The following is a 19,252-nucleotide window of genomic DNA, read 5'->3' on the forward strand; positions in this document are numbered from 1 at the left end:
TTCTTCAAAGAGCCAATTTTTAACAACAGATAAATCAAGTGGTCGTAAAAACTGGGAACTTTTCCTCTGATAAGTTTGTACTTTTCCATTCAACTTCTTTATTGATGTTATCCCATTTTCAGTTGTTGTTATGTTATTGGCTGATATCAGTTTTTGAACACATGAATGGGTTCTATAGGTTACTTCAGTTTTACTTTTTTATTGACCTCTAAATTCAGAAATTTTGTTTTTGAGTATGACATCACGGGTCTAATATGTCGAGGGAGCTATCAAACCCTATATCGTAAGGGCTTGTGTTTTACTCCAATCGGTTCAAGGAAATCTTAGCCAAGAAAGAATCTGGTAATTCAATCGTTATTACGGCTGATATCAGTATCTGGTACACTTATATTTATTGTGGCGGCGACAAAAACCGTAGTATCTAATTAAAACTGATTGCGTATTTCGCTCACGAGACCGAAATGGAGTATTGCCATTTATCATCATATAAAATTGGTTTCTTTGCTGGCGTTGTTTCATTTTTACTGTGGAGGTTTTTATAACTAAGCTGAATATAAATAAACGGCATTATTACAAAATATATGCTTGTCATTCTAAAATACAAATGGATATACCTTATTGTTTTTCAAAATCAATAAACCATCCGGTACCATTGTGTGACAATTTTTTTTCATAGATCAAGAGGTAATCTCAAAGCGTTTATTTTTATTTACTATTTTTTTTTAAGCTTAAATAAATTTTGTTGTTTTCAGCTAGTATTTGATAGCCTTTTGAGTAATAGTATTGATTTATATAAGCTGTGGGTGTTCCTTTTAATGCTATTGGACCCATATGAAGAATCAGCAACATTTTCAGTTAGGTAACATTATTAATTATTGCTAAGCCTAAAATTAAGGTATTTTAACTGCTTTGTTAATGGGTAATAACTTGGGTAATAACTGGCTTTTCTTAGATGTTCTCTTTAGATCTCTAATCTAAGATGGTATGAAATTAAAAAAATCAATTAAACGACGGCATTTTGACTTAATTCAAAATTCTCAAAAAATTTGTTATGCCAGATTCCTGAACTCAAATTAGGAATCTTGTCAAAATCCGTCTGTAGATTAAATTGTTCTCCAGAACACTATACTCAAATTCTCGGACTTGCAAAAGAACTTCTGTGTCAATGATCTCTCAAATTCATCAAAATACGACAGGCTTCATTCCATTTGGCTCAAAGTAACCCGAATAAAAGACTCCGGATCGATCATCCGTGACTCTAAATCATCAAAGTTTCATATCTGAGCACTCAAAGCACGCTTAATGAGCATTGCAAAAATGCTTATAGCCAGAATAAGCTGGGAAAGTGAAACGCTTGACCGGTGAAGTTCCGGAAATGGAAGACCCCAAATGTCCCGAAAGTCTCTAAGATGTAGAAGTGGATTTGAGCTGGTCACGAATATGCGATGGGTTAGCTCTTGTTCGAAGGTCTCTATCACAGCGAAAGCTACATAAACATTTTGGAGATATAAGAGCCAGTTCCGTACACCTTATATATGGAAGACATCCACAATTCGCATTTCTCGGCTACCAGGGACTATGACCAATAAGGAGGTTGCAGGAAAGGATTTACAAAGTCCACATTGCTGGAAATGTCGTTGCTTATATATATTTTCCCTCAAAAACTTGCGATTCGTAAGAGTTACTAGAATTTGCATGTCAAATACCAAATCTCTAGCTTTTATAGTTCTCGAGATCTCGACGTTCATAAGGACGAACGGACAGACAGACAGGCATGGCTAATTTATCCTGATCAAGAATATATATACTTTATATGGTCGGAAACGCTTTCTTCCACCTGTTACATACCTTTCAAAGAATACCACCTTACTCCACAAGTAAGGGGTAAAAAATTAAATTTTTTAAATTATTATGTCAGGCTTGGTCATAGTATTAAAGAGTTCGTTTAATATTTTAATTATATCTGTAGTTGAGATCGTATCGTGTCCCTTTCTTTTGCACTAAATCTGCTGGGCAATCAGATCGTAGAATACAGGCATTAGTTTTTTCATAAACTATATATCCTGGTTTACACACGCAAGGACCTCCGCAACCCAGAAAACAGAATCCGTTACCATCATATTCGCATGATTCAGGACACATCCAAGGACAGTACACCTCGGTTTCATTTACGGAGCACAGTCCTTTGATTTTTGGCAGTCGATGGGAGTAAAAAGGAGTAGAAGACCCAGCAGAACACCGATCGCCAAGCTCCACTTATTCGTCATTTCGAACTCTGCAGCAGAATAATAGACTTTCCTAATTTGTACGCTCTTTTTATTCGTTTCCGTGAAATAAATGTAGGTATGTTAACAAATTAGATTAGTTTTCCTCATTTTGTACAGTCTGTTATATAATTTGAATAATGAACAGACTTTTTGTTGTCAAAAGTAAAACACTCTTTGGATTGCCGAATTTTGCTACGATGATGTGTTCAGAATTTCAGAAAATAAAGTTATTTTAATTATATGGGGAAAAAAAATTACAGTGATTCGATTATATTTTTGTCTGTTTACCTGTGCTGGCAGTAGGTTAGTGTATTGTTTCCAAATCAAATCGATTCAGAGAAATCCAATGCAAGAGTTGAACTGTTAACTTTATATTTAAATGGAGCCGATAGCAGCTCTTCATGTACTTATGTTTTTGGAAAACGCACAAAGTGACTAATTAAAACTGATTACTGATTTAAGGCTCACGAGACCGAATTGGTGGTAGTGTCATCATTTACTGTCGTAGCTTGATCCGATATCTGGCAGGCGGGATAAGATATAGCCTGAGTGGTGCAGCGCTGGGTGACCTCGTCGAAGTACTCCTTCTGGGGACAGGTTCCTTGGCCAATGGCAACGCCATTTTGGCAGATTGCGTATCCCCGACAGCCGTCATCCGACTCGTTGGCCAGCTGAATGTTTGAGTTGCCCAGTCCCACGCACCGATCGAAGGGACATTTCACCTTGGAACGGGGAACACAAGCACCGCCATCGGTGTCCAGGAAAAATCTACCATCGGAGCACTCGCCATGCTCCAAGGAAAACTCTCCATCGCCCATTTCCTTGCAGTAGAAGTAGCCATTGCAGGTCCGGTTGTCGGAAATAAATCCTCCCGTTTCCGGACACACTCCCTTTTCGATGATATCCGGCACTGGGGTGAAATCGCACTCCACATCCTGCGGATAATCGCACGCGGCCGTGGCGGCGTTGAAGTAGAAAGTGCCCGGGCAAGTGCCATTCAGCACCTGGCCACCCCAGCACATCTGATAGCCATTGCAGTTGTCCATGTCCTTGACGAAAACACCATCCGGCAGGATGTTACAGTAGCTGTCCGGGTCCATTTTATCCGAGCACGGATAATCCCGTATGCAGTCTTGCGTCCCCGGATTGAAGTTCATTCCCGTAGGGCACACACCGTGGTTTCCCTTGCCATTTATGCAGTAATAGTACCCATTGCAGGAGTACGGGTCGGCAGCAAATCCGGTGGCCAGAGCTGCGCAAGGATCGCTGGACAGGCACTTTACACTGCCCGAACTCTGGCACTGCTTGCTTTCCCTGTCGTAGAAAAATCCAGTTCCACAGGTTCCACCAACTGGCTGCCCATCGATGCACTGAATCCACGCATTGCAGGCCCGCGGATCGTTCATCTTGGTCCCATTGACCACCAGTTCGCATATCAAGGTCGGGTTGAAGGTGGCGGCTCCAGAAATCAGGGGGACCATGAACAGACCAAAAAATAGGCACAATTCCCGTACCTGTTTGCGAAAAAAACCGAGGAAATTATAATAAAATAATATATAATAATATTAATATTTATCAAATTAAATTTATGTATTAATAAGAAAGTTTTATAAATCAAACAAGCGACTTTTCCTATATCTAAACCAGCAATTAAAACAACATAAAAAAACTTTTTACAAGCTTCAAGCTACTTGCTATTAAAATAATAATCGATTGTCATTACTTTTAGCCATTAACAAACTACTTTCCCTACAAATAAACAAGTTCATAAATAAATTAAAGCTTGTAACTTTACTTATACTTACTCATCTTCGGTTTTCAACAGCGAACTATTAATATCTAGTTTTATTCGAAAAATATATTGCAAATAGCCTTTGAAGGCAACAGGCGAAAAGAACGTCTAACTGGGACCCTTCCAACTTGGCCATTAAATATACATTGCCAAGACAACGCTTACCTCAGTTTGTTTTGGGGCATTCCGAAAGGTCTATAAATTTGGGAGCATTACCTTATGGCCAAAACTGTCGTCAGTGGCTAAAATGAACGCATGGCGTATTCATATTTCAGTTTTATCAAGCTCTTTTAATTCCATATTTGACAAATGATATATACCCCTTCGCTGATCGATTAATACCCAATTTGTTTATTTTTGGTTAAGTATTGCGTATATTGCGTTTACTTCCAGGTTTACTCAATGGAAATAATATTTTTATTTGTAAATCGTATTTACCATTACCAACTAATTTTTAATGTTTTTTTTTATTTATTACTTAAGCGTAACTGTATTCTCTTTTAGAATCATAACCAAATATGTGTACCATTTGTGTCCGAAGCTGATAGGACTGATGCATACGACATTATGGTATTAATAGACCTAATGACTAATTTCTTAGGAATACTGCAGATTACGGCTATGTCAAGTGGCTCAGATTACTACTTATAAATGTAATTAATTTGATTTAGAATTTGTTCCGCTGGAAATATATAAATACTATAAATATAGTACATTTTTAACTAGCCTTATCAAATAAGTTGCTTTAGATTTATTGTTTTTATCTAAACATATAATTGAACTTTGTCCAATCATGCCTGTTTCGCTCTTCCGATAATAACAACCAATGCTAAGAATCGCCAGGTTGGGAAATACAGTGGGTTAGTCATTATTCTGAGAATGCTTTGAAGCAGAATACCGAATCATTAAGTAGGTGGGTTAGTGCCATAAAGCAGGTAATATACATCTAATTTAGATTACTCTAATCTCATATCGGTTTATAGGTGATTTTTCCTTAATCGAATCCCAAAACTAACACCTAAAAATGTGTCATTAAATTTGGGAACCATGTGGTTAACTTACGACTGGAATGATTTCAATTGGCCAAAATTATCTAATCGAATTTTCTTATACATGTTTGTACTTTGGCAACTCACTAAAAAGATGTTAGCTTAAGAATGTGATAATGGTTGATTTTTGAATGAAGATTAAGTTCTGAGAAATGGGTGGTTTTCGGCCAAATTTTTTTGTATTGCCATTCAATACCAATTTTGTCTTAATTAAAAAACATTCTAGATTGCCTTGCTAGATAGAAAATAAATCAGTTACTGGTTATTTGGGGATTGGTTTTATAAACAATTTTAAATCTAGCTGTAATGTTGCAAAATTCTCAAGATCTTTAAATTAATGTTAATAATTTTGTTTGCTTTTGTAAAACAGAAAATTTATTTTTATAGTTTTGTTAATTTTTTGTACATTAATGTGGTGTAAATATAAAAACAATTGGCATTAAAAACCAATTTTGTAAAGTAAAGTGCATGCTAAATTTAAAGTTTTGAATTAAAATGCATTAAATTTATATGCTTAGTAAGTCTATGGTCAATAAAGCAAATTATAAAGTAGTATTTGATTATTGCAAATTCTATGGAATTTCTTATCCAATATTTTGTTGACCTGTCAAAAGGGCCATCGATCATGCAAAAATAGAGATTGTTTCACTGGCTGCCTGGGCCGATACATCACAAAGTCAATTCCCTGGATTGAAGGGTCGTCGATCAAGTTGAACACCGAAGCGGATCGAAGATAAAACCCGGCCGGATTCCAAATAAAAACCCTGGGAGGCCAGTGCCCAAGAACAGTATACCACTGAGAGCCACCAAAATAAACAGCTAACAAATGGGTAAGTTTTGTATGCATATTTAAATGAACAGAATGGGTCAGTTAACATTTAATTTAATTTAAAGGTGGACAGAAAGGATTTATCATTGCTGCCGTGGCGCTGCTGGTCGGCTGTGCCGCTCCAGCTTCGGCCGATGTGAATGTGACCGCCTTGTGCCTGCTGGTCAGCAGTGGCAACTACGTGGGCAGCCAGTCGGACTGCTCCACCTACTACCAGTGCCAGGGATCGCAGGTGACGACCCTGACCTGTCCCACCGGCTACTATTTCGACAAGAATGCCCAGCAGTGCACGACCAGCGTTCCGAGCACCTGCGTCAGCAGCGCTCATCCCTGCCTGGGCAAGGCGGTGGGCTCCTTTGCGGGCACAAGCACCTCCTGCGGCGGCTACTACTACTGCGGATCCTCGGGCGCCATCCGTGGCAACTGCCCGACCGGCGAGAACTTCAATCCCACGACCCAGGCCTGCGTGTATGCCAACAGCTATCCCTGCCAAACCGCCAGCGACAATGACGGCAGCTTGACCGTGACCCCCAACCTGTGCAATCTCGTCAAGAACAACATATACTTCGGCAGTGCCTCCAACTGCAGTGGCTGGAACTTCTGCGAGAACAACGTGATGCGATCGGGTACCTGCGCCCCGGGCCTCGTGTTCAATGTGAGGGCCAGCAACTGCGGCTACCAGACGACCTCCTCCTGCTCCCAGGTGACCAACGATCCCTCCCTGACGGGACTGAGTTCGCCCACCACCTGCACCTCGCAGGGATCGACCATTGCGGCCAAGGCCTGCAACCAGTACTACATGTGCTCGGCCAGTCTCAGCTACCAGCTGATGACCTGCCCCGCGGGCTACTACTATGACACCATCTCGAAGGGCTGTGTGACCAGGATGCAGGCCAGGAACAACTGCGACAGATGCGTGGGCACCACCGCCAGCTTCGTGAATGCCTACTCGGCCAGCAACTGCTCCGACTATCTGTACTGCGTGAATGGTGTCCAGAAGGCCGTCGAGAGCTGCCCCACCAACTTCTACTTCAACGAGAATTCCGGATCCTGTGTGGGTGGTTTGGAGCCGCAGTTCCAGTGCTGCAATCCCACCGGAAGCACCGGCATTGCGAGCACCTCGGCTCCAAGCACTTCGGGATCATCCTCTGGATCTTCTTCCTCGGGTTCCTCTACCGACACTTCGTCTGGATCTTCGTCCTCCGGAAGTTCTACGGGAACTTCCTCGGGAACATCCACTGGAACTTCTACGGGAACTTCTACAGACACTTCTTCGGGAAGCTCAACTGGAACTTCTACGGATACTGCTTCGGGTACTGGAACCTCTACGGGAACCAAAAAATAATCTATTCAAATCTTCAGCATTTTGTGAAAACACTAAATATATAACTGCATACAAATAAATCTACTATCAAAAGATCCTTGATTTGTAAATAGTCAATTAAACGATTGTATTTCGTTCTATAGGATAGAGTTTTAGAGTGTGTAAACAAATTAATTTACTTAATGGGACCATAATTTTACCCCTTCCCAACAGAGTTTGGTATCAGTTTCATTCATAATCTAAGTGGCATTGTTTAAGTTGATGACGTGATTTGATAATAATAAGACTTTTAATGATTACGCTCCCTGATAACAAGACATCGGATTTATATGCGAAACAGTATTCCGAACATTTGATTCAGTGCGAAACTTGAAAAGAAAAAAAATTGGTTTTCATAAAATCAACATTTTATAAATCAAATTATAGAATATGAAAATAAACAAAATTAACATTGACAACCCTTTTGAAATTAAGTTGTTAGCATTTGTTTTTTACTGTTTTTTGAAAATTTCCAATCAATATAAATGACATCCCAAGAAAAGTACATTTATATGGTAATAAACTCAAACTAGGGATATTTATGTTGTCGAAAATGTTTATTGGCTGGCAACCACGTCATCAAAGAGAGATAAAAAGTTTATTAAAACTTGAGCAATAATATGCTTAGTTTATTGTGTTATTAAAAAGTTATTTATGCGAAAATTGTAGTTTTATTAAAATTTATAATATTTTTAATTTAAAATTCACGTGTTTTATTATTACACTATTGTAATCTTATAAAAACAAGCCTCCGTCTTAAATATAAGATTACAACACTAAGGTTTAGAACACGATCCGATTGTTTTCAAGGGAAACCGTAAGATTAACCCATCGATAAAGATGTAGCTGCGTCAATAGATTCCTTTTTTTTTAATTATTAAGTTGCGGAACAGATAGAAATACGGAATGATAGTGACTAGCTTGCGGTTACTACAACTTAACTTTAATTAAAATTGGTAAAACAAGATGTTCGGCGCGCGTCGGACAGAACAAATAAAAAAAATGAATTATGTACCTCTGTCTATAATTCCCGCGAACCGCGGGCTTATCTGCAGGCGGCAATTTACGATCAAGATGGCCAAGTTCGAAGCGTAGACCTATAAAAACCAGGCGATGGGAAAACTCCACCATCAGTCTTCGACTACCTTTCATTGGCCAATACAAGTGGTATTCGTGTTTCCCGACGACAGCCAAAAAGAGTATTACCTACCAACCAACGATGACAGGCAAGTGTGGCACTTATTTCCAAGGATCTTTTTGGGTAATTAAGGAGTATGCTTTGCAGCCAAGCTTTTACTGGCCACGATCCTGTGCCTCATGGGCGCTAGCGCCTTGGCAGCGGACCCAATTCTGGAGGGCAACTACAATGTGACGGCCGTCTGTACGGCGGTGAAGACCGGAACCCAGCTGGGCAGCATCGAGTCCTGCCAGGACTACTATGTCTGCAGCTCCAGCGGACCGGTGAAGAACTCCTGCCAAGCCGGTTACTCCTACGCCTACACTAAGAGCGGCTGCTACCCCTCGAGCCAGGTGGATTGCTACTGGGGCCTGTCCGAGCCCTGCTCCGGAAAGAATGGCACCTGGGTGCCCAACACGGCCGTCTGCGGAGGATACTTCTACTGCGACGAGGGCAAGAGCTCGGCGCCCAAGAGGTGCGGCAGCGGTCAGGTATTTGACGCCAGCAGCAAGAGTTGTGTCTGGGGATCCTGCAACGATAACCTCGTGGAAACCGAAGGAACCACCCTCAACACCATCTGTGATGTTGTGCCCCCTGGCATCTGGTTCGGCGACACCCAAGCCTGCGACATCTGGTACACCTGCCAATCCACTACAACCGGCATCAAACAGACAAGCGGAACATGTCCGATCAAAACCCCTGTAAGTTACACTTCAAATTTGAATTTATTAGAATTTTATAACAGTTTTATCAACTTCAAAATAATTTAAACGCCTTTGAAACAATTTTATTTCAATTTTAAGTAAGGCTATACATTCTTGGATCTCAATTGCTTTTTAAAACAATTTTTAAACTAACCGTCCGATGAATTTTTCTTAAGATTTACGGATTAGCAACTTATAGCAATTGGTTAGAACTTGCCTTTTAATGACAAAAACATTCAACAGTGATCTCGTAACTTAAATTTATTAATTTGTTAAACAGATTATAAAGAAGCAAATAATTGATTTTGCACATAATTTTGTCAAATTTTAATATATTTTTTAAATAGCAAATATTTAAGAAATGTATTTAATAGAATAGAGGAATCCTAGTTTAATAGTTGGTTCTAATAATTTTCTTGACCTAACGATCTTTTTAAAAAACAATACTTCATTTAAAGGTGATTTATTATTATTATCATTGAAGGGAAAGTTTGATCTGTAGAAAGTATTGTAAAATTATTGTATGCTATTTGATGGTCTCTTTTTTCTCTATTATTCATTTTATTAGGAGTTTAACCCTCAAACCCAAATCTGCGGTTATCCATCCGCCACCGTGTGCAGCCGTGTGACCGGAATACCGATTAGCGATGCCGGAGTTTCCTGCGCCACCAACGGCGATACGAAGCCCGATGTCACCGTTTGTGGCCAGTACTTGCAGTGTGTGAACAAGCAGTGGACCAAGGTGGCCTGTGCCTTTGGCTACTACTGGGATGTGGAGTCCAGTGGCTGCAAGCTCCGTGAGGCGGCCACTCCAGTGGATACCTGCAACCGTTGCCAGTTCGCCAAACAGTCGTTTGTGAACGCCGTTGATTCGGACAACTGCAGGAACTACCTTTTCTGCCCCTCCAGTGGCCAGCCCACAGCGCTCACCTGCCCCGAAGAGCACTTCTTCAACGAGGACATCCAGGGATGTGCGCCCGACTCCGGCCTGGACACCTATGTGGCCACGCACGGAGCCTGCTATGGAGCCACTGTGGCCGGCTCGTCCACCGATTCCGACGACAGCTCCACGCCTGAAAAGGTGGCCTAGCCACAAATTGGGGGGCAACTCAAACGGAACTCACCACAGGACCATCTGCAAACAATATTCTATGTATTTACCATTTAGTATTCAGCTTATATAAAAGGCAATAAAATTACGATCGCAAGCAAATGATTATTTTATCCGATGGCAGTAAAACGTAATGGATATCTACAATTTGGCATAGCAGCTGAAGTCCATCAACTCACAAAAATGTGCTATTTAAAAGGCTGAGATCCTAGCTTTTTACAAATCAAGAACTCATTGAATCCTGGATTATTGATTGTAAATAAATAATATTTTTGTTTTCCTATGATTGACATAGATCTTTGTTCCCCCATTAAGAATTTTCGACACCTAAAAGTGATTTGCACACTTCCCTCAGCTTCTTTTAGTTTTAAAATCTTTTGGCATGCTTGATTTGTTGCCAATAACTTTGATTGCCTTTCAAATAAATTTAAGGTTTACATATACACTACCAAGATCTATGTGGTATTTATAGATGTGAGCATATCACGAATATTTTTATAGAATTTTATCTAAAAACGTAAAGATTGCGATCTCGAAGAGACCGCAACGCAGATTGCAAACACAAGTTTTCGATTAGCTTTGACAATTGGCACACCCACTTTGTCGACCATATAAAAGGGTCGGTCCTGAGACGTCCGAACCATTAACATTGATATTTTGGAACCGCAAAGAACCAGCATCAGAAATCAAGTGGAATTAAAACTACAATGCAATGCTCCTGGGCATTTGTCTTGGCACTCAGCATCTGCTTCCAGTTGGGAGCAGGTCACTCCGTTGACCGGAGTTGGGAACTGCCCAAGGCTCGTGCTCCCATAGGTGACCTAACCCAAGTGAGTATGATCAGAAGATAAAACATCTTCATATAAAAAAATTTGCTTTTAAAGAACTAAGAACTAAACAACCCTTAATGCTTTGAATATTATTTGAAAAAGGAACCCTAGGAATATAAAAAAACACTGGATTTGCTACAACATTGATTATTATAAGTAAATATTTTCATAGTAAAAAAAAATTGAGTTAAAAAAAGGCTTCTAAGCTTACAACTCATAGCTGTTTTTTTTATTTTGGTTTTCTTTTTACTTCTAGAACTATAAACTTATGTGATATATAGCCTTGTGTAACATTTTGTATAAATAATATATAAATTAATAACATTTTCATCAAAAACCATTGCTAATATACTATTAAGTTGCTATTAGTCTTTTGAACCCTTCATAAAGGCAATGTTAAAAACTTCTGATTTCAGATCTGCGTGGGTCACCAAGAGGGAGATTTGGTGCCCCATCCCAAGGATTGCAATGGATACTTCTCATGCTCGCAAATTCCCACGCTTATGTACTGTGATCAGGGGCTCCAGTTCAATGAAAACCGAGGGATCTGCGATCTGCCACAGAACACCAACTGTCAAGATGATTTGCTCGTATCAAATTCGGAATCCCAAGGCAATCCAGTAGATAACTCCGAGATTTATTGGTGGTCACACAAGCCACGTCCGGTCTTCGTGGCCGTTGATGTGACCAATGGTCAGCCAGTGAATCCCATGGAGAAGTACGATCCGGAGCATATCGAGTGCCGCCATTATGGAGCCTACTTCCTGCCGCATCCCAGAAATTGTGGCTTGTACTTCATCTGTGCCTACGGACATCTACACCGTCATCAATGTGGGCGTGGCACCTCCTGGAATTTCGAGATGTCCGAGTGTCAGTTGAACGATCAGGCCGTTTGCTACGGGGAATCCGTGAAATCAGAACCCATCACGAATGTGGAAGTAGTCGTGGGTGACACCACTCCGAGTAGTGGAGCTCCAGTGACGGTTTGCTATATAGTGGGATCGAGTGAGTACAGTACGCTGCAGCAATTCTTAACGGATCCCGTGACCACACAGTTGGCTTCAGTCCCAACCGCACCCTCTCCTCCGCGAGCTGAGATTACCACCCTGACTTGTCCGTCCACCAAGCAAAGCTATATGTCCCATCCGGAAGATTGCAGTAAGTACTACATCTGCATCGGCGGGATGCCGGTGGTCACCTCGTGCCCCAAGGGCCTCTTCTGGGACCAGAAGTCCGGCTATTGCGAAATGGAAAAGAGCGTCAAGTGCTTCCAAAAATAAATAATATATGTGGAGATGCACAGTCAAAAACTATATCATTTAGTTATTTATTTAAAGGGGAAGGCATTTTCTGTGTTCAACAAATATACACTAATCTCTTTTAACAATGTGTGCTTCCAAAATTGTTTTCACTTTATTATTCCAATTGAATTCTATTGAAACAGTAGTATGGACAAAAAAAATAGAAAAACTCATAGATTTTTGGGTAGTTTACAAGCAAGTTACTTATTAAAGAACTGTGGCCATCGTAAGCCTTTGCCAAAAAACGGCTCTCCTTTCAGCAGTTTCCTTGCTTTCCTTCTCTATTTTGTCCGTTTTCCAGGGATAGTTCTTCACACCGCTCACAATGCGTTCCCAAAATGTTACTTTACTTGGCTCGAGTGATCCGACATCTTTGGTTATTTCATCACCATAGTTTGTTTCAATATGGCAAACCAATAGAAGGAAAAATATCGAAAAGATTGCAAAATTTAACCCGTTGGCTGCAAGCATTTTGATGCAGAGATGATCTCAAACTGATCTTGCTGGAAGTTATCTTCTGCTCGCATGTCGAAATACTAAATCTTATCAATAGAAAATATTTACAGATGAGACAAATTGTTTTACAATGGTTAGTGGATAAGATAGCAAGAGACATTAGTTTTATACAATTTTGTCTCAGCCCAAAAGTGAGCTACACGAATTAGCGATCATTGAATAAAAAAGCTTTGTTTATGTAAAAAAGGGTATAATTGCAAATTGACACTAAATTATTATTAACATTTTTAAATAAAAAATTAAGAAAATTTAATTACAATATAAAAAATAATCCACAAAGTAAGTTGGGGTTATTAAAAGCTTTTGGTCAAATTATATATGTATATGCACTATATTGAAGAATTAAGAATACTTTGAATTAGTAAAGTTCTACTTTTGCAGTTCAGCCTGTATTTCCTAATAATTTTCAAATGTTTAAATTTTTCCCATGCAAATTAGTTAAGATATTATTTATTTCAAGTTAAGGTTTATTACCCCTGAAATACTTGTTACACAATATTATTATGACTCGTGTTAAAATTTTTAATTTTTTACATTCTTGGCAGATATTCTTTAAAGTGATTTTAATCAAACAATAAGAGATAATCGTATATTACTAAACAAGAATCGTATTTACGAGTATAATATAGCATAGGGTAGGTCAAGGAAAAGAGATTGTCGTACAGCTTTTCGGGCTGAATTTTATTTTAAAATTTATAAATGATGTCATTCATTTGGCAAACGAACTTTAAAAGATTGTCCCTGATCTCGGCACACATTGATCCGTTCATTCATAAATTATCAAAAAAGCATGTTGCTTGATTATGTTGCGAATATGTATGTGCATAACAGTGTGTATGATGTGTTTGCCTAATTTAAATTTAACTTCTAAGGCGGTCGGGCTCAATTAGGGCTGGTTCTCTGCTCACAGCTAATCGTTATGCCGTCCAGTAATTAATTCAGCCGTCTTTGCTGGCCAAACTCGTTGGTCAAACGTGGAGTCGCGTGACTCATGATGCCTCGCAAAATGGCAAACTGAAAAATTTGTTTTGGGGTTGTCGGCAACGTATGTAAATACAAGTATCACAAGGAAAGTTTCAAGCCATTGAAAATATGTATTCCTTTGTGTCTGTGTATCACTTGTCTACCACTTTGTTTTACATTCCTAAAACAAACAAACGTTTTATTTTTTAAATTGTGTTAATTAGCTCATTGGATAAGTTCAGATCGGTGCCCTTTTGTTATTAAATTTGTATTGAATTAAATGTACATATGTACATAATAGCAATCGGTCACTGATTAATGGATTTATAATAAAATTGCTGATTAATGGGAAGGTCAGATTTTTCCTATATGGACATTTAAACCTTGAACTCTGTCGCATCGCAGATATGCAGGTGTGATCCATATTAAGCCGGAAGATACCATTTTTGACTTCAAAAACATACAAATATTTAACTTTTCTTAAATTTAAAAAAAAATTCAACAGATTTATGTATTGACATCTTCCAAAGAATTGATTTACTCTTATTAAGTTTAAGAACTGTCACTTGAGAGAGGTTTTAAAAAGTTTCACATTGTACTCGAAATTAAATGATTCCACTTATGTGGCACAGTAAAAGTTAATTTTTTTGCTTCCAAGCTAACGGCGCAAATTCAAATTGAAATTCAAGTTCAAATCCGCTTCTGCTTTGTCACACCCTTCCTGCTACCAAGCGAAAACAGACGCGGTCAACAAATTGTAAAATAAATTGAATATTATTTTTTTTTTTAATATTTGTTGTATCTGGTTCTCCGAACCAAAAAAATTACTCTAAAACGCCCATGTTACTGATTTGTGCTCCAATTTAATTTACAATTTATCTTATTCTATTGTACATTAGATTATTTATTTAATTTTGAATATAAAAACATCTTGATCTATATTTCTGATTTAAACTTAATGTCCTCAAAAGAATCGTAATTATGTTATCGCAAAAATAACCTATTTATCATAATGATTTTGTTTTGATATGACATAAAAAGGAACATTACATTTTTAAATTTGAATAATGAAAGAAGGTTATGTTTGTACAGATGCGCTGGGCACCTCAATCTTACCTCGTTAAAATTAAAACAAATAATTTAAGGAAACCAATATCCGATACCCTGCAGCAAACAGCTGATGTTGCGCCGCCGCATCATGCAGCACAGGCACACACAAACAAAAAAAACAAAAGAGAGCGGCAGAGAGTGACGCTCTTTCTCTCTCGCGGCGCACAGTGGGGCGTTCACAGCAAAAGTTCATCAAAAAAAATATTTTATTTAAGATATTAAAAATTGTTTAAGTGCATATTAAAGAAGAAGGATTTGTGCACCTTAACCCAAAAGAAAATGATCTGAGAAACATTAATTAAAAGTTTTTCTTAAAAATTATATTATATGTACGGATATGAAATAAACCATTTTAAAACTCTAAAACGTTTTTACACAAAAATAACTGAAATAATGTATGTTTACCATATTTCTTATAGCAATGGGTTGGTCAGGTCAGGATTTAAAGAGTTTAAAAAAAATAAGTGCCGTATTAAACATAAAGTCCAAAAACAACTAGTCTGCCCTTTTGTGCCTTTCCTAAGAAAATCTTCTTTAAATTAATAATGAAAATTTCACAATTCACACCTCAGCCTTGGTTTATTCGCGCGCATTTTATTTTGTATAAAATGCGGTGATTACGATTCATCGCCCACTGTGCGGCGCTCATAATCGGCTCTCGCTTTTTCGCTTTGGCGATCAGTTAAAATTGAGTTGAAAGCTAGTCAAGTCACCCGCGCGGAGTTCTTTTTGTCGCGTCGTTCCGCAAATAGTTTTATTTTGGTTTTTACTTAATTTAATTTCGTTCCGTTTGACTTTTTGCGATTGGAGTGACGTTGCCGTTTTAAAGAAGTGCGCACATATGGAAATCGTAAGCACATAGTTGTTGTTATTGTTGTTGGTCAGAGACACGCGTCGCTTTTCCGCGTGTTTCTGTTATTTTTGTGGATTGGATCGGCAGCCACCTGAAAGGCGCCATTTGAAAACACAACAGCTGTGCCGCGAAAAATATAAATATATATGTGTATGTATGCCGAAGTGCAAAAATAATAGAAATTAAATAAAAACCGAAGAAACGTGCAAAAAAGCCGTGAGAGCGGTGCGTGCCTGTGTGAGTCTCGCCCGCGCTCTCTTTCTTACTTATTGCGCAAGCAAAAGAGAGCGCTTTAAATACAAAAAATTAACTGAATGTGTGTGTGTGTGCGTACCTGAAAATATATTAAATATTTGATTATTTGCCTTTGTGTTAGAAACAAAACAACAACAAAGGTCTTTGCTGAATAAGTAGAACTTAAAGTGCACTTTCTTTGTGACCAAAAGATCGCTCCAAACTTCAAAAATCGAGCAAGGCTATATATTTGTATATGTCTACGATTTGAAAGCGCAAGCGTCGCGTCGCCATGCGAATGTTAATATATAACACAAACCCCTAAAAATCGACAGCAGCTGAAAAGTCATCACAACATTATCGCACAAATAAGTATAATAAGAACCGATCCAGCAATAGCAAATAAATCAGCGAACGGAAACTAAGGCAGGCAAGTTCATCAAAAATATGCATACATATAATGAAACGACAAGCGAACTTCGCTCACGAAACTCACTTAACTTTGCTGATAAGATGGGTAAAAAATACTCAAATTGTCAACTCTTTTCGGACACCCTTCTCGCTCTGGCACAGTATCAGCTAAAAAATGACCCAAAATATCCGATCTTGTATACCCTGCAGTACGCTCAATAAATTTAAACTCAATAGAATGAATTGGTGAATTAATACAGTGCTCACTCAATCTAATTTTTTGTAAGGTAATCACTTCTGGAGGGCTTTGCTCTTAATTTTTATATGTATATGTGATAGCTTTGTATGTACTTATTAAAAGAATACAACAAAAATACTTAGAGTAGAAGGCATTTGCAATGATTACTATAAATAAAATAATAAAAAAAGCTATCTGAAAAAAAAGGCTTAAAAACGTCTTCCAGATTCCCAGAATTTTATATTTTTCTAATTTTTCGATAATTGTTGTTCCATTTTTGTCGCGTTTTTGTTTAATTCAAAGAACTTGGGTGATACATTTGCTAGTTGTTTTTTACCATTAGTATAGATGTTTCGGAGGTATCCAAAATCTATTTTTTAATGTAAAAGTTGTCAGGATGTTTTGTCGGTAGAATTTTTTACCTGGAAAAAGAAATTAATAGAAATTTTTAAATGATTGTTCATAGCTTCCAAAATAAAGTATAGATGTAAAGCTTTTTACTTTGAAGCTTGAATGACAGTTTTGGGAATTTTTGGTGATGATTTTTTTGCCCATTATCTCGGCTTTTTTAGGATACTTGAGCTCAGAAACACACTTGATTATTAGTCGAGCGCGGCAAACCGGACGGAGAATATCCGGCGCACATAAAAATAAAAAGTTTTGATTAGTTTTTATAAATTTTGATTAGTTTTTATCAAAACTGTTTGAACATAAAATAAAATTGTACTATTATTTATTTTTCCGAAACGTTCCTAATCTATTACACTCCTTTTTATTTTTTATTTTCATAAAAAAGGTGCGAATTCGTGTTTAGGTGTAACCATTCTCAAATATTTTTAACTAACATCACTCCCTTTGTTGTACTCATCAATTTGGAGAAATAAATTATTTTAAAAAAAGTTGAGAGCTCAATCGGTGAGAGTCCTAACTCAAAGTAAAATATTCAATTTAAATAATATTCAATACATGTTAATTCTGTTTGATTAGTAAGCCGGGCAATAATTTTAAAACTGTGTCAAACTAACCAGATATCGAGTTAATCTATTTTAAATTTTAAATGTGTCTCATATTAAAAAAAACTTGTGAGCTCTTTAATTATATTTCACAATGTCTGTGCGCAGTTTTTTGGTAAGGCCATTATGTCTTTATTGTAATTAAAAATATATTTCAAAAAATTTGAAAATAAGATTGTTTTTACCCAAAAATGATTGTTTGTATCATAATACATTTTAAGTTGTACCCCATTCGTCAAATAAGTTCGTTCACTATTCGTTTATCTGTACAGTTGTGTTGGGATACAAATTGCACTAACCTAGTACACTTAGTACACACTCTAGAGGTCTGGCAGATAAATATGTATACACGTGCTGGAGATGGCATATCTCTCGTTATCAAAGGCGGTTAATCTAACGAATACGTGAGAAGGCTAACAAGCTTCGCGTGGATTTATGTAACATACATAGCTCCAAAATGACGGGACTGAGGCCAGTTTTCACTATCCGAAAGCCTTATCAAATGGTGCTACAAAATGCACCAAGAAATGTTTCATACTCATCCAGTTAGCGGCGTAATTTGCTATCGGGTTCGAACAACACGGTTCGATTCGTTCCACAACCGGTTTGAGTTCCTGCAGTTTACACTCATCTCATATTGGAAGGGGCACCGGGGGTACATCTCACAGGAACTCCATGCGCCGAGCCATCAATCAGTGCTACAGTGAAACATCTAAAAATCAAACATTTCTGAAGTCTGTAATAGGCCTTCCAAAGATCTTAGCCCATTATCTTAGTTTAAAATTTGACAACTTTTAAAATTTGATTATCATGCGCTTCTCGGCTTAACTTAAATTAAATTTTAGAAGAAAATCTATGGTAAACTCAAGAATTTTCGATACATTTATCAACAAATTTCAAATCGAATCAGTAAAGTTAATTGTGTTTTTTTTTGTAATGGTTTACCATAGAGAAGGTCAACTGTATATTTCTATGAGTATGGGCACTCGTACAACAATGCGTTGTCAATGAAAGCCGCAAACTGGTTTCGGCCTAGGAAAAATCAACGCAAACAGTAGTGCAAAGTTGGCCGGTGAAAACGCAGTGAGCTCGACCACCACATACCTATGCACTTCCGAGAGCATCTTAAATATCGCGATATTAATTTCTAAGTAAACAAAAAGAATCGCGCCAGAAGGGCACCCAAAAAATTATTTTGTTTTGAGAGATATGAAACCCTAAACACGTCGTTGACTATTAAATTTCAGGCCGCACAATTATAACTAAATATAAATATAACATTACCTGGCACGTGTTGCAGCAAAGTTGTTCAGCGAAAATACTAAGCTTCTTTTGCTAAAAAGAATATCAGCTTTGTATACATTTAAAAAAATGTAGAAATCTTTAAAAATACTGAATAAAGCTTACTTTTAATGATGATATTATTGATTAAACAGTACAGATAAACGATTCAATGCTAAATATTTGTTAAAAACAAACTCTGAACCCGAA

General features: G+C 37.8%; 6 protein-coding genes across 6 annotated transcripts in view; 4 read left to right on the forward strand and 2 right to left on the reverse strand.

Moving 5' to 3' along the window:
- Window positions 1–1,924: 1,924 nt before the first annotated feature.
- On the reverse strand, window positions 1,925–4,618 carry LOC128260143 (peritrophin-44). Its single transcript, XM_052992926.1, has 2 exons — window positions 4,586–4,618; window positions 1,925–3,781 (listed from the first exon to the last, which is right to left on the reverse strand). The coding sequence occupies exons 1-2, from the start codon at window positions 4,616–4,618 to the stop codon at window positions 2,732–2,734; spliced, it is 1,083 nt and encodes a 360-aa protein (XP_052848886.1). The 3' UTR covers window positions 1,925–2,731.
- Window positions 4,619–5,789: 1,171 nt separating this feature from the next.
- LOC128260150 (peritrophin-48) lies at window positions 5,790–7,358 on the forward strand. Its single transcript, XM_052992934.1, has 2 exons — window positions 5,790–5,938; window positions 6,003–7,358. Exons 1-2 carry the CDS (start codon window positions 5,935–5,937, stop codon window positions 7,280–7,282), a joined length of 1,284 nt encoding a protein of 427 aa, XP_052848894.1. The 5' UTR covers window positions 5,790–5,934; the 3' UTR covers window positions 7,283–7,358.
- A 908-nt stretch (window positions 7,359–8,266) lies between these two features.
- On the forward strand, window positions 8,267–10,394 carry LOC128260144 (peritrophin-48). The gene is made up of 4 exons (XM_052992927.1): window positions 8,267–8,279; window positions 8,356–8,526; window positions 8,586–9,178; window positions 9,750–10,394. The coding sequence occupies exons 1-4, from the start codon at window positions 8,267–8,269 to the stop codon at window positions 10,269–10,271; spliced, it is 1,299 nt and encodes a 432-aa protein (XP_052848887.1). The 3' UTR covers window positions 10,272–10,394.
- Window positions 10,395–10,953: 559 nt separating this feature from the next.
- LOC128260155 (uncharacterized) lies at window positions 10,954–12,435 on the forward strand. Its single transcript, XM_052992939.1, has 2 exons — window positions 10,954–11,122; window positions 11,539–12,435. The coding sequence occupies exons 1-2, from the start codon at window positions 11,000–11,002 to the stop codon at window positions 12,400–12,402; spliced, it is 987 nt and encodes a 328-aa protein (XP_052848899.1). The 5' UTR covers window positions 10,954–10,999; the 3' UTR covers window positions 12,403–12,435.
- On the reverse strand, window positions 12,419–12,931 carry LOC128260157 (uncharacterized). The gene has a single exon (XM_052992942.1). The coding sequence runs from the start codon at window positions 12,892–12,894 to the stop codon at window positions 12,631–12,633; it is 264 nt and encodes an 87-aa protein (XP_052848902.1). The 5' UTR covers window positions 12,895–12,931; the 3' UTR covers window positions 12,419–12,630.
- A 2,715-nt stretch (window positions 12,932–15,646) lies between these two features.
- The window catches only part of LOC128260149 (serine/threonine-protein kinase pakA-like), a 34,686-nt gene continuing 31,080 nt past the window's right edge, over window positions 15,647–19,252 (forward strand). The window contains exon 1 of the mRNA XM_052992933.1: window positions 15,647–16,529. The gene's annotated coding sequence lies outside the window, so the exon portion shown is untranslated. The remainder of the gene's footprint in view (window positions 16,530–19,252) is intronic.

This window comes from Drosophila gunungcola (assembly GCF_025200985.1).
Source record: "Drosophila gunungcola strain Sukarami chromosome 3L unlocalized genomic scaffold, Dgunungcola_SK_2 000014F, whole genome shotgun sequence".
Taxonomy (NCBI): Eukaryota; Metazoa; Arthropoda; class Insecta; order Diptera; family Drosophilidae; genus Drosophila; species Drosophila gunungcola.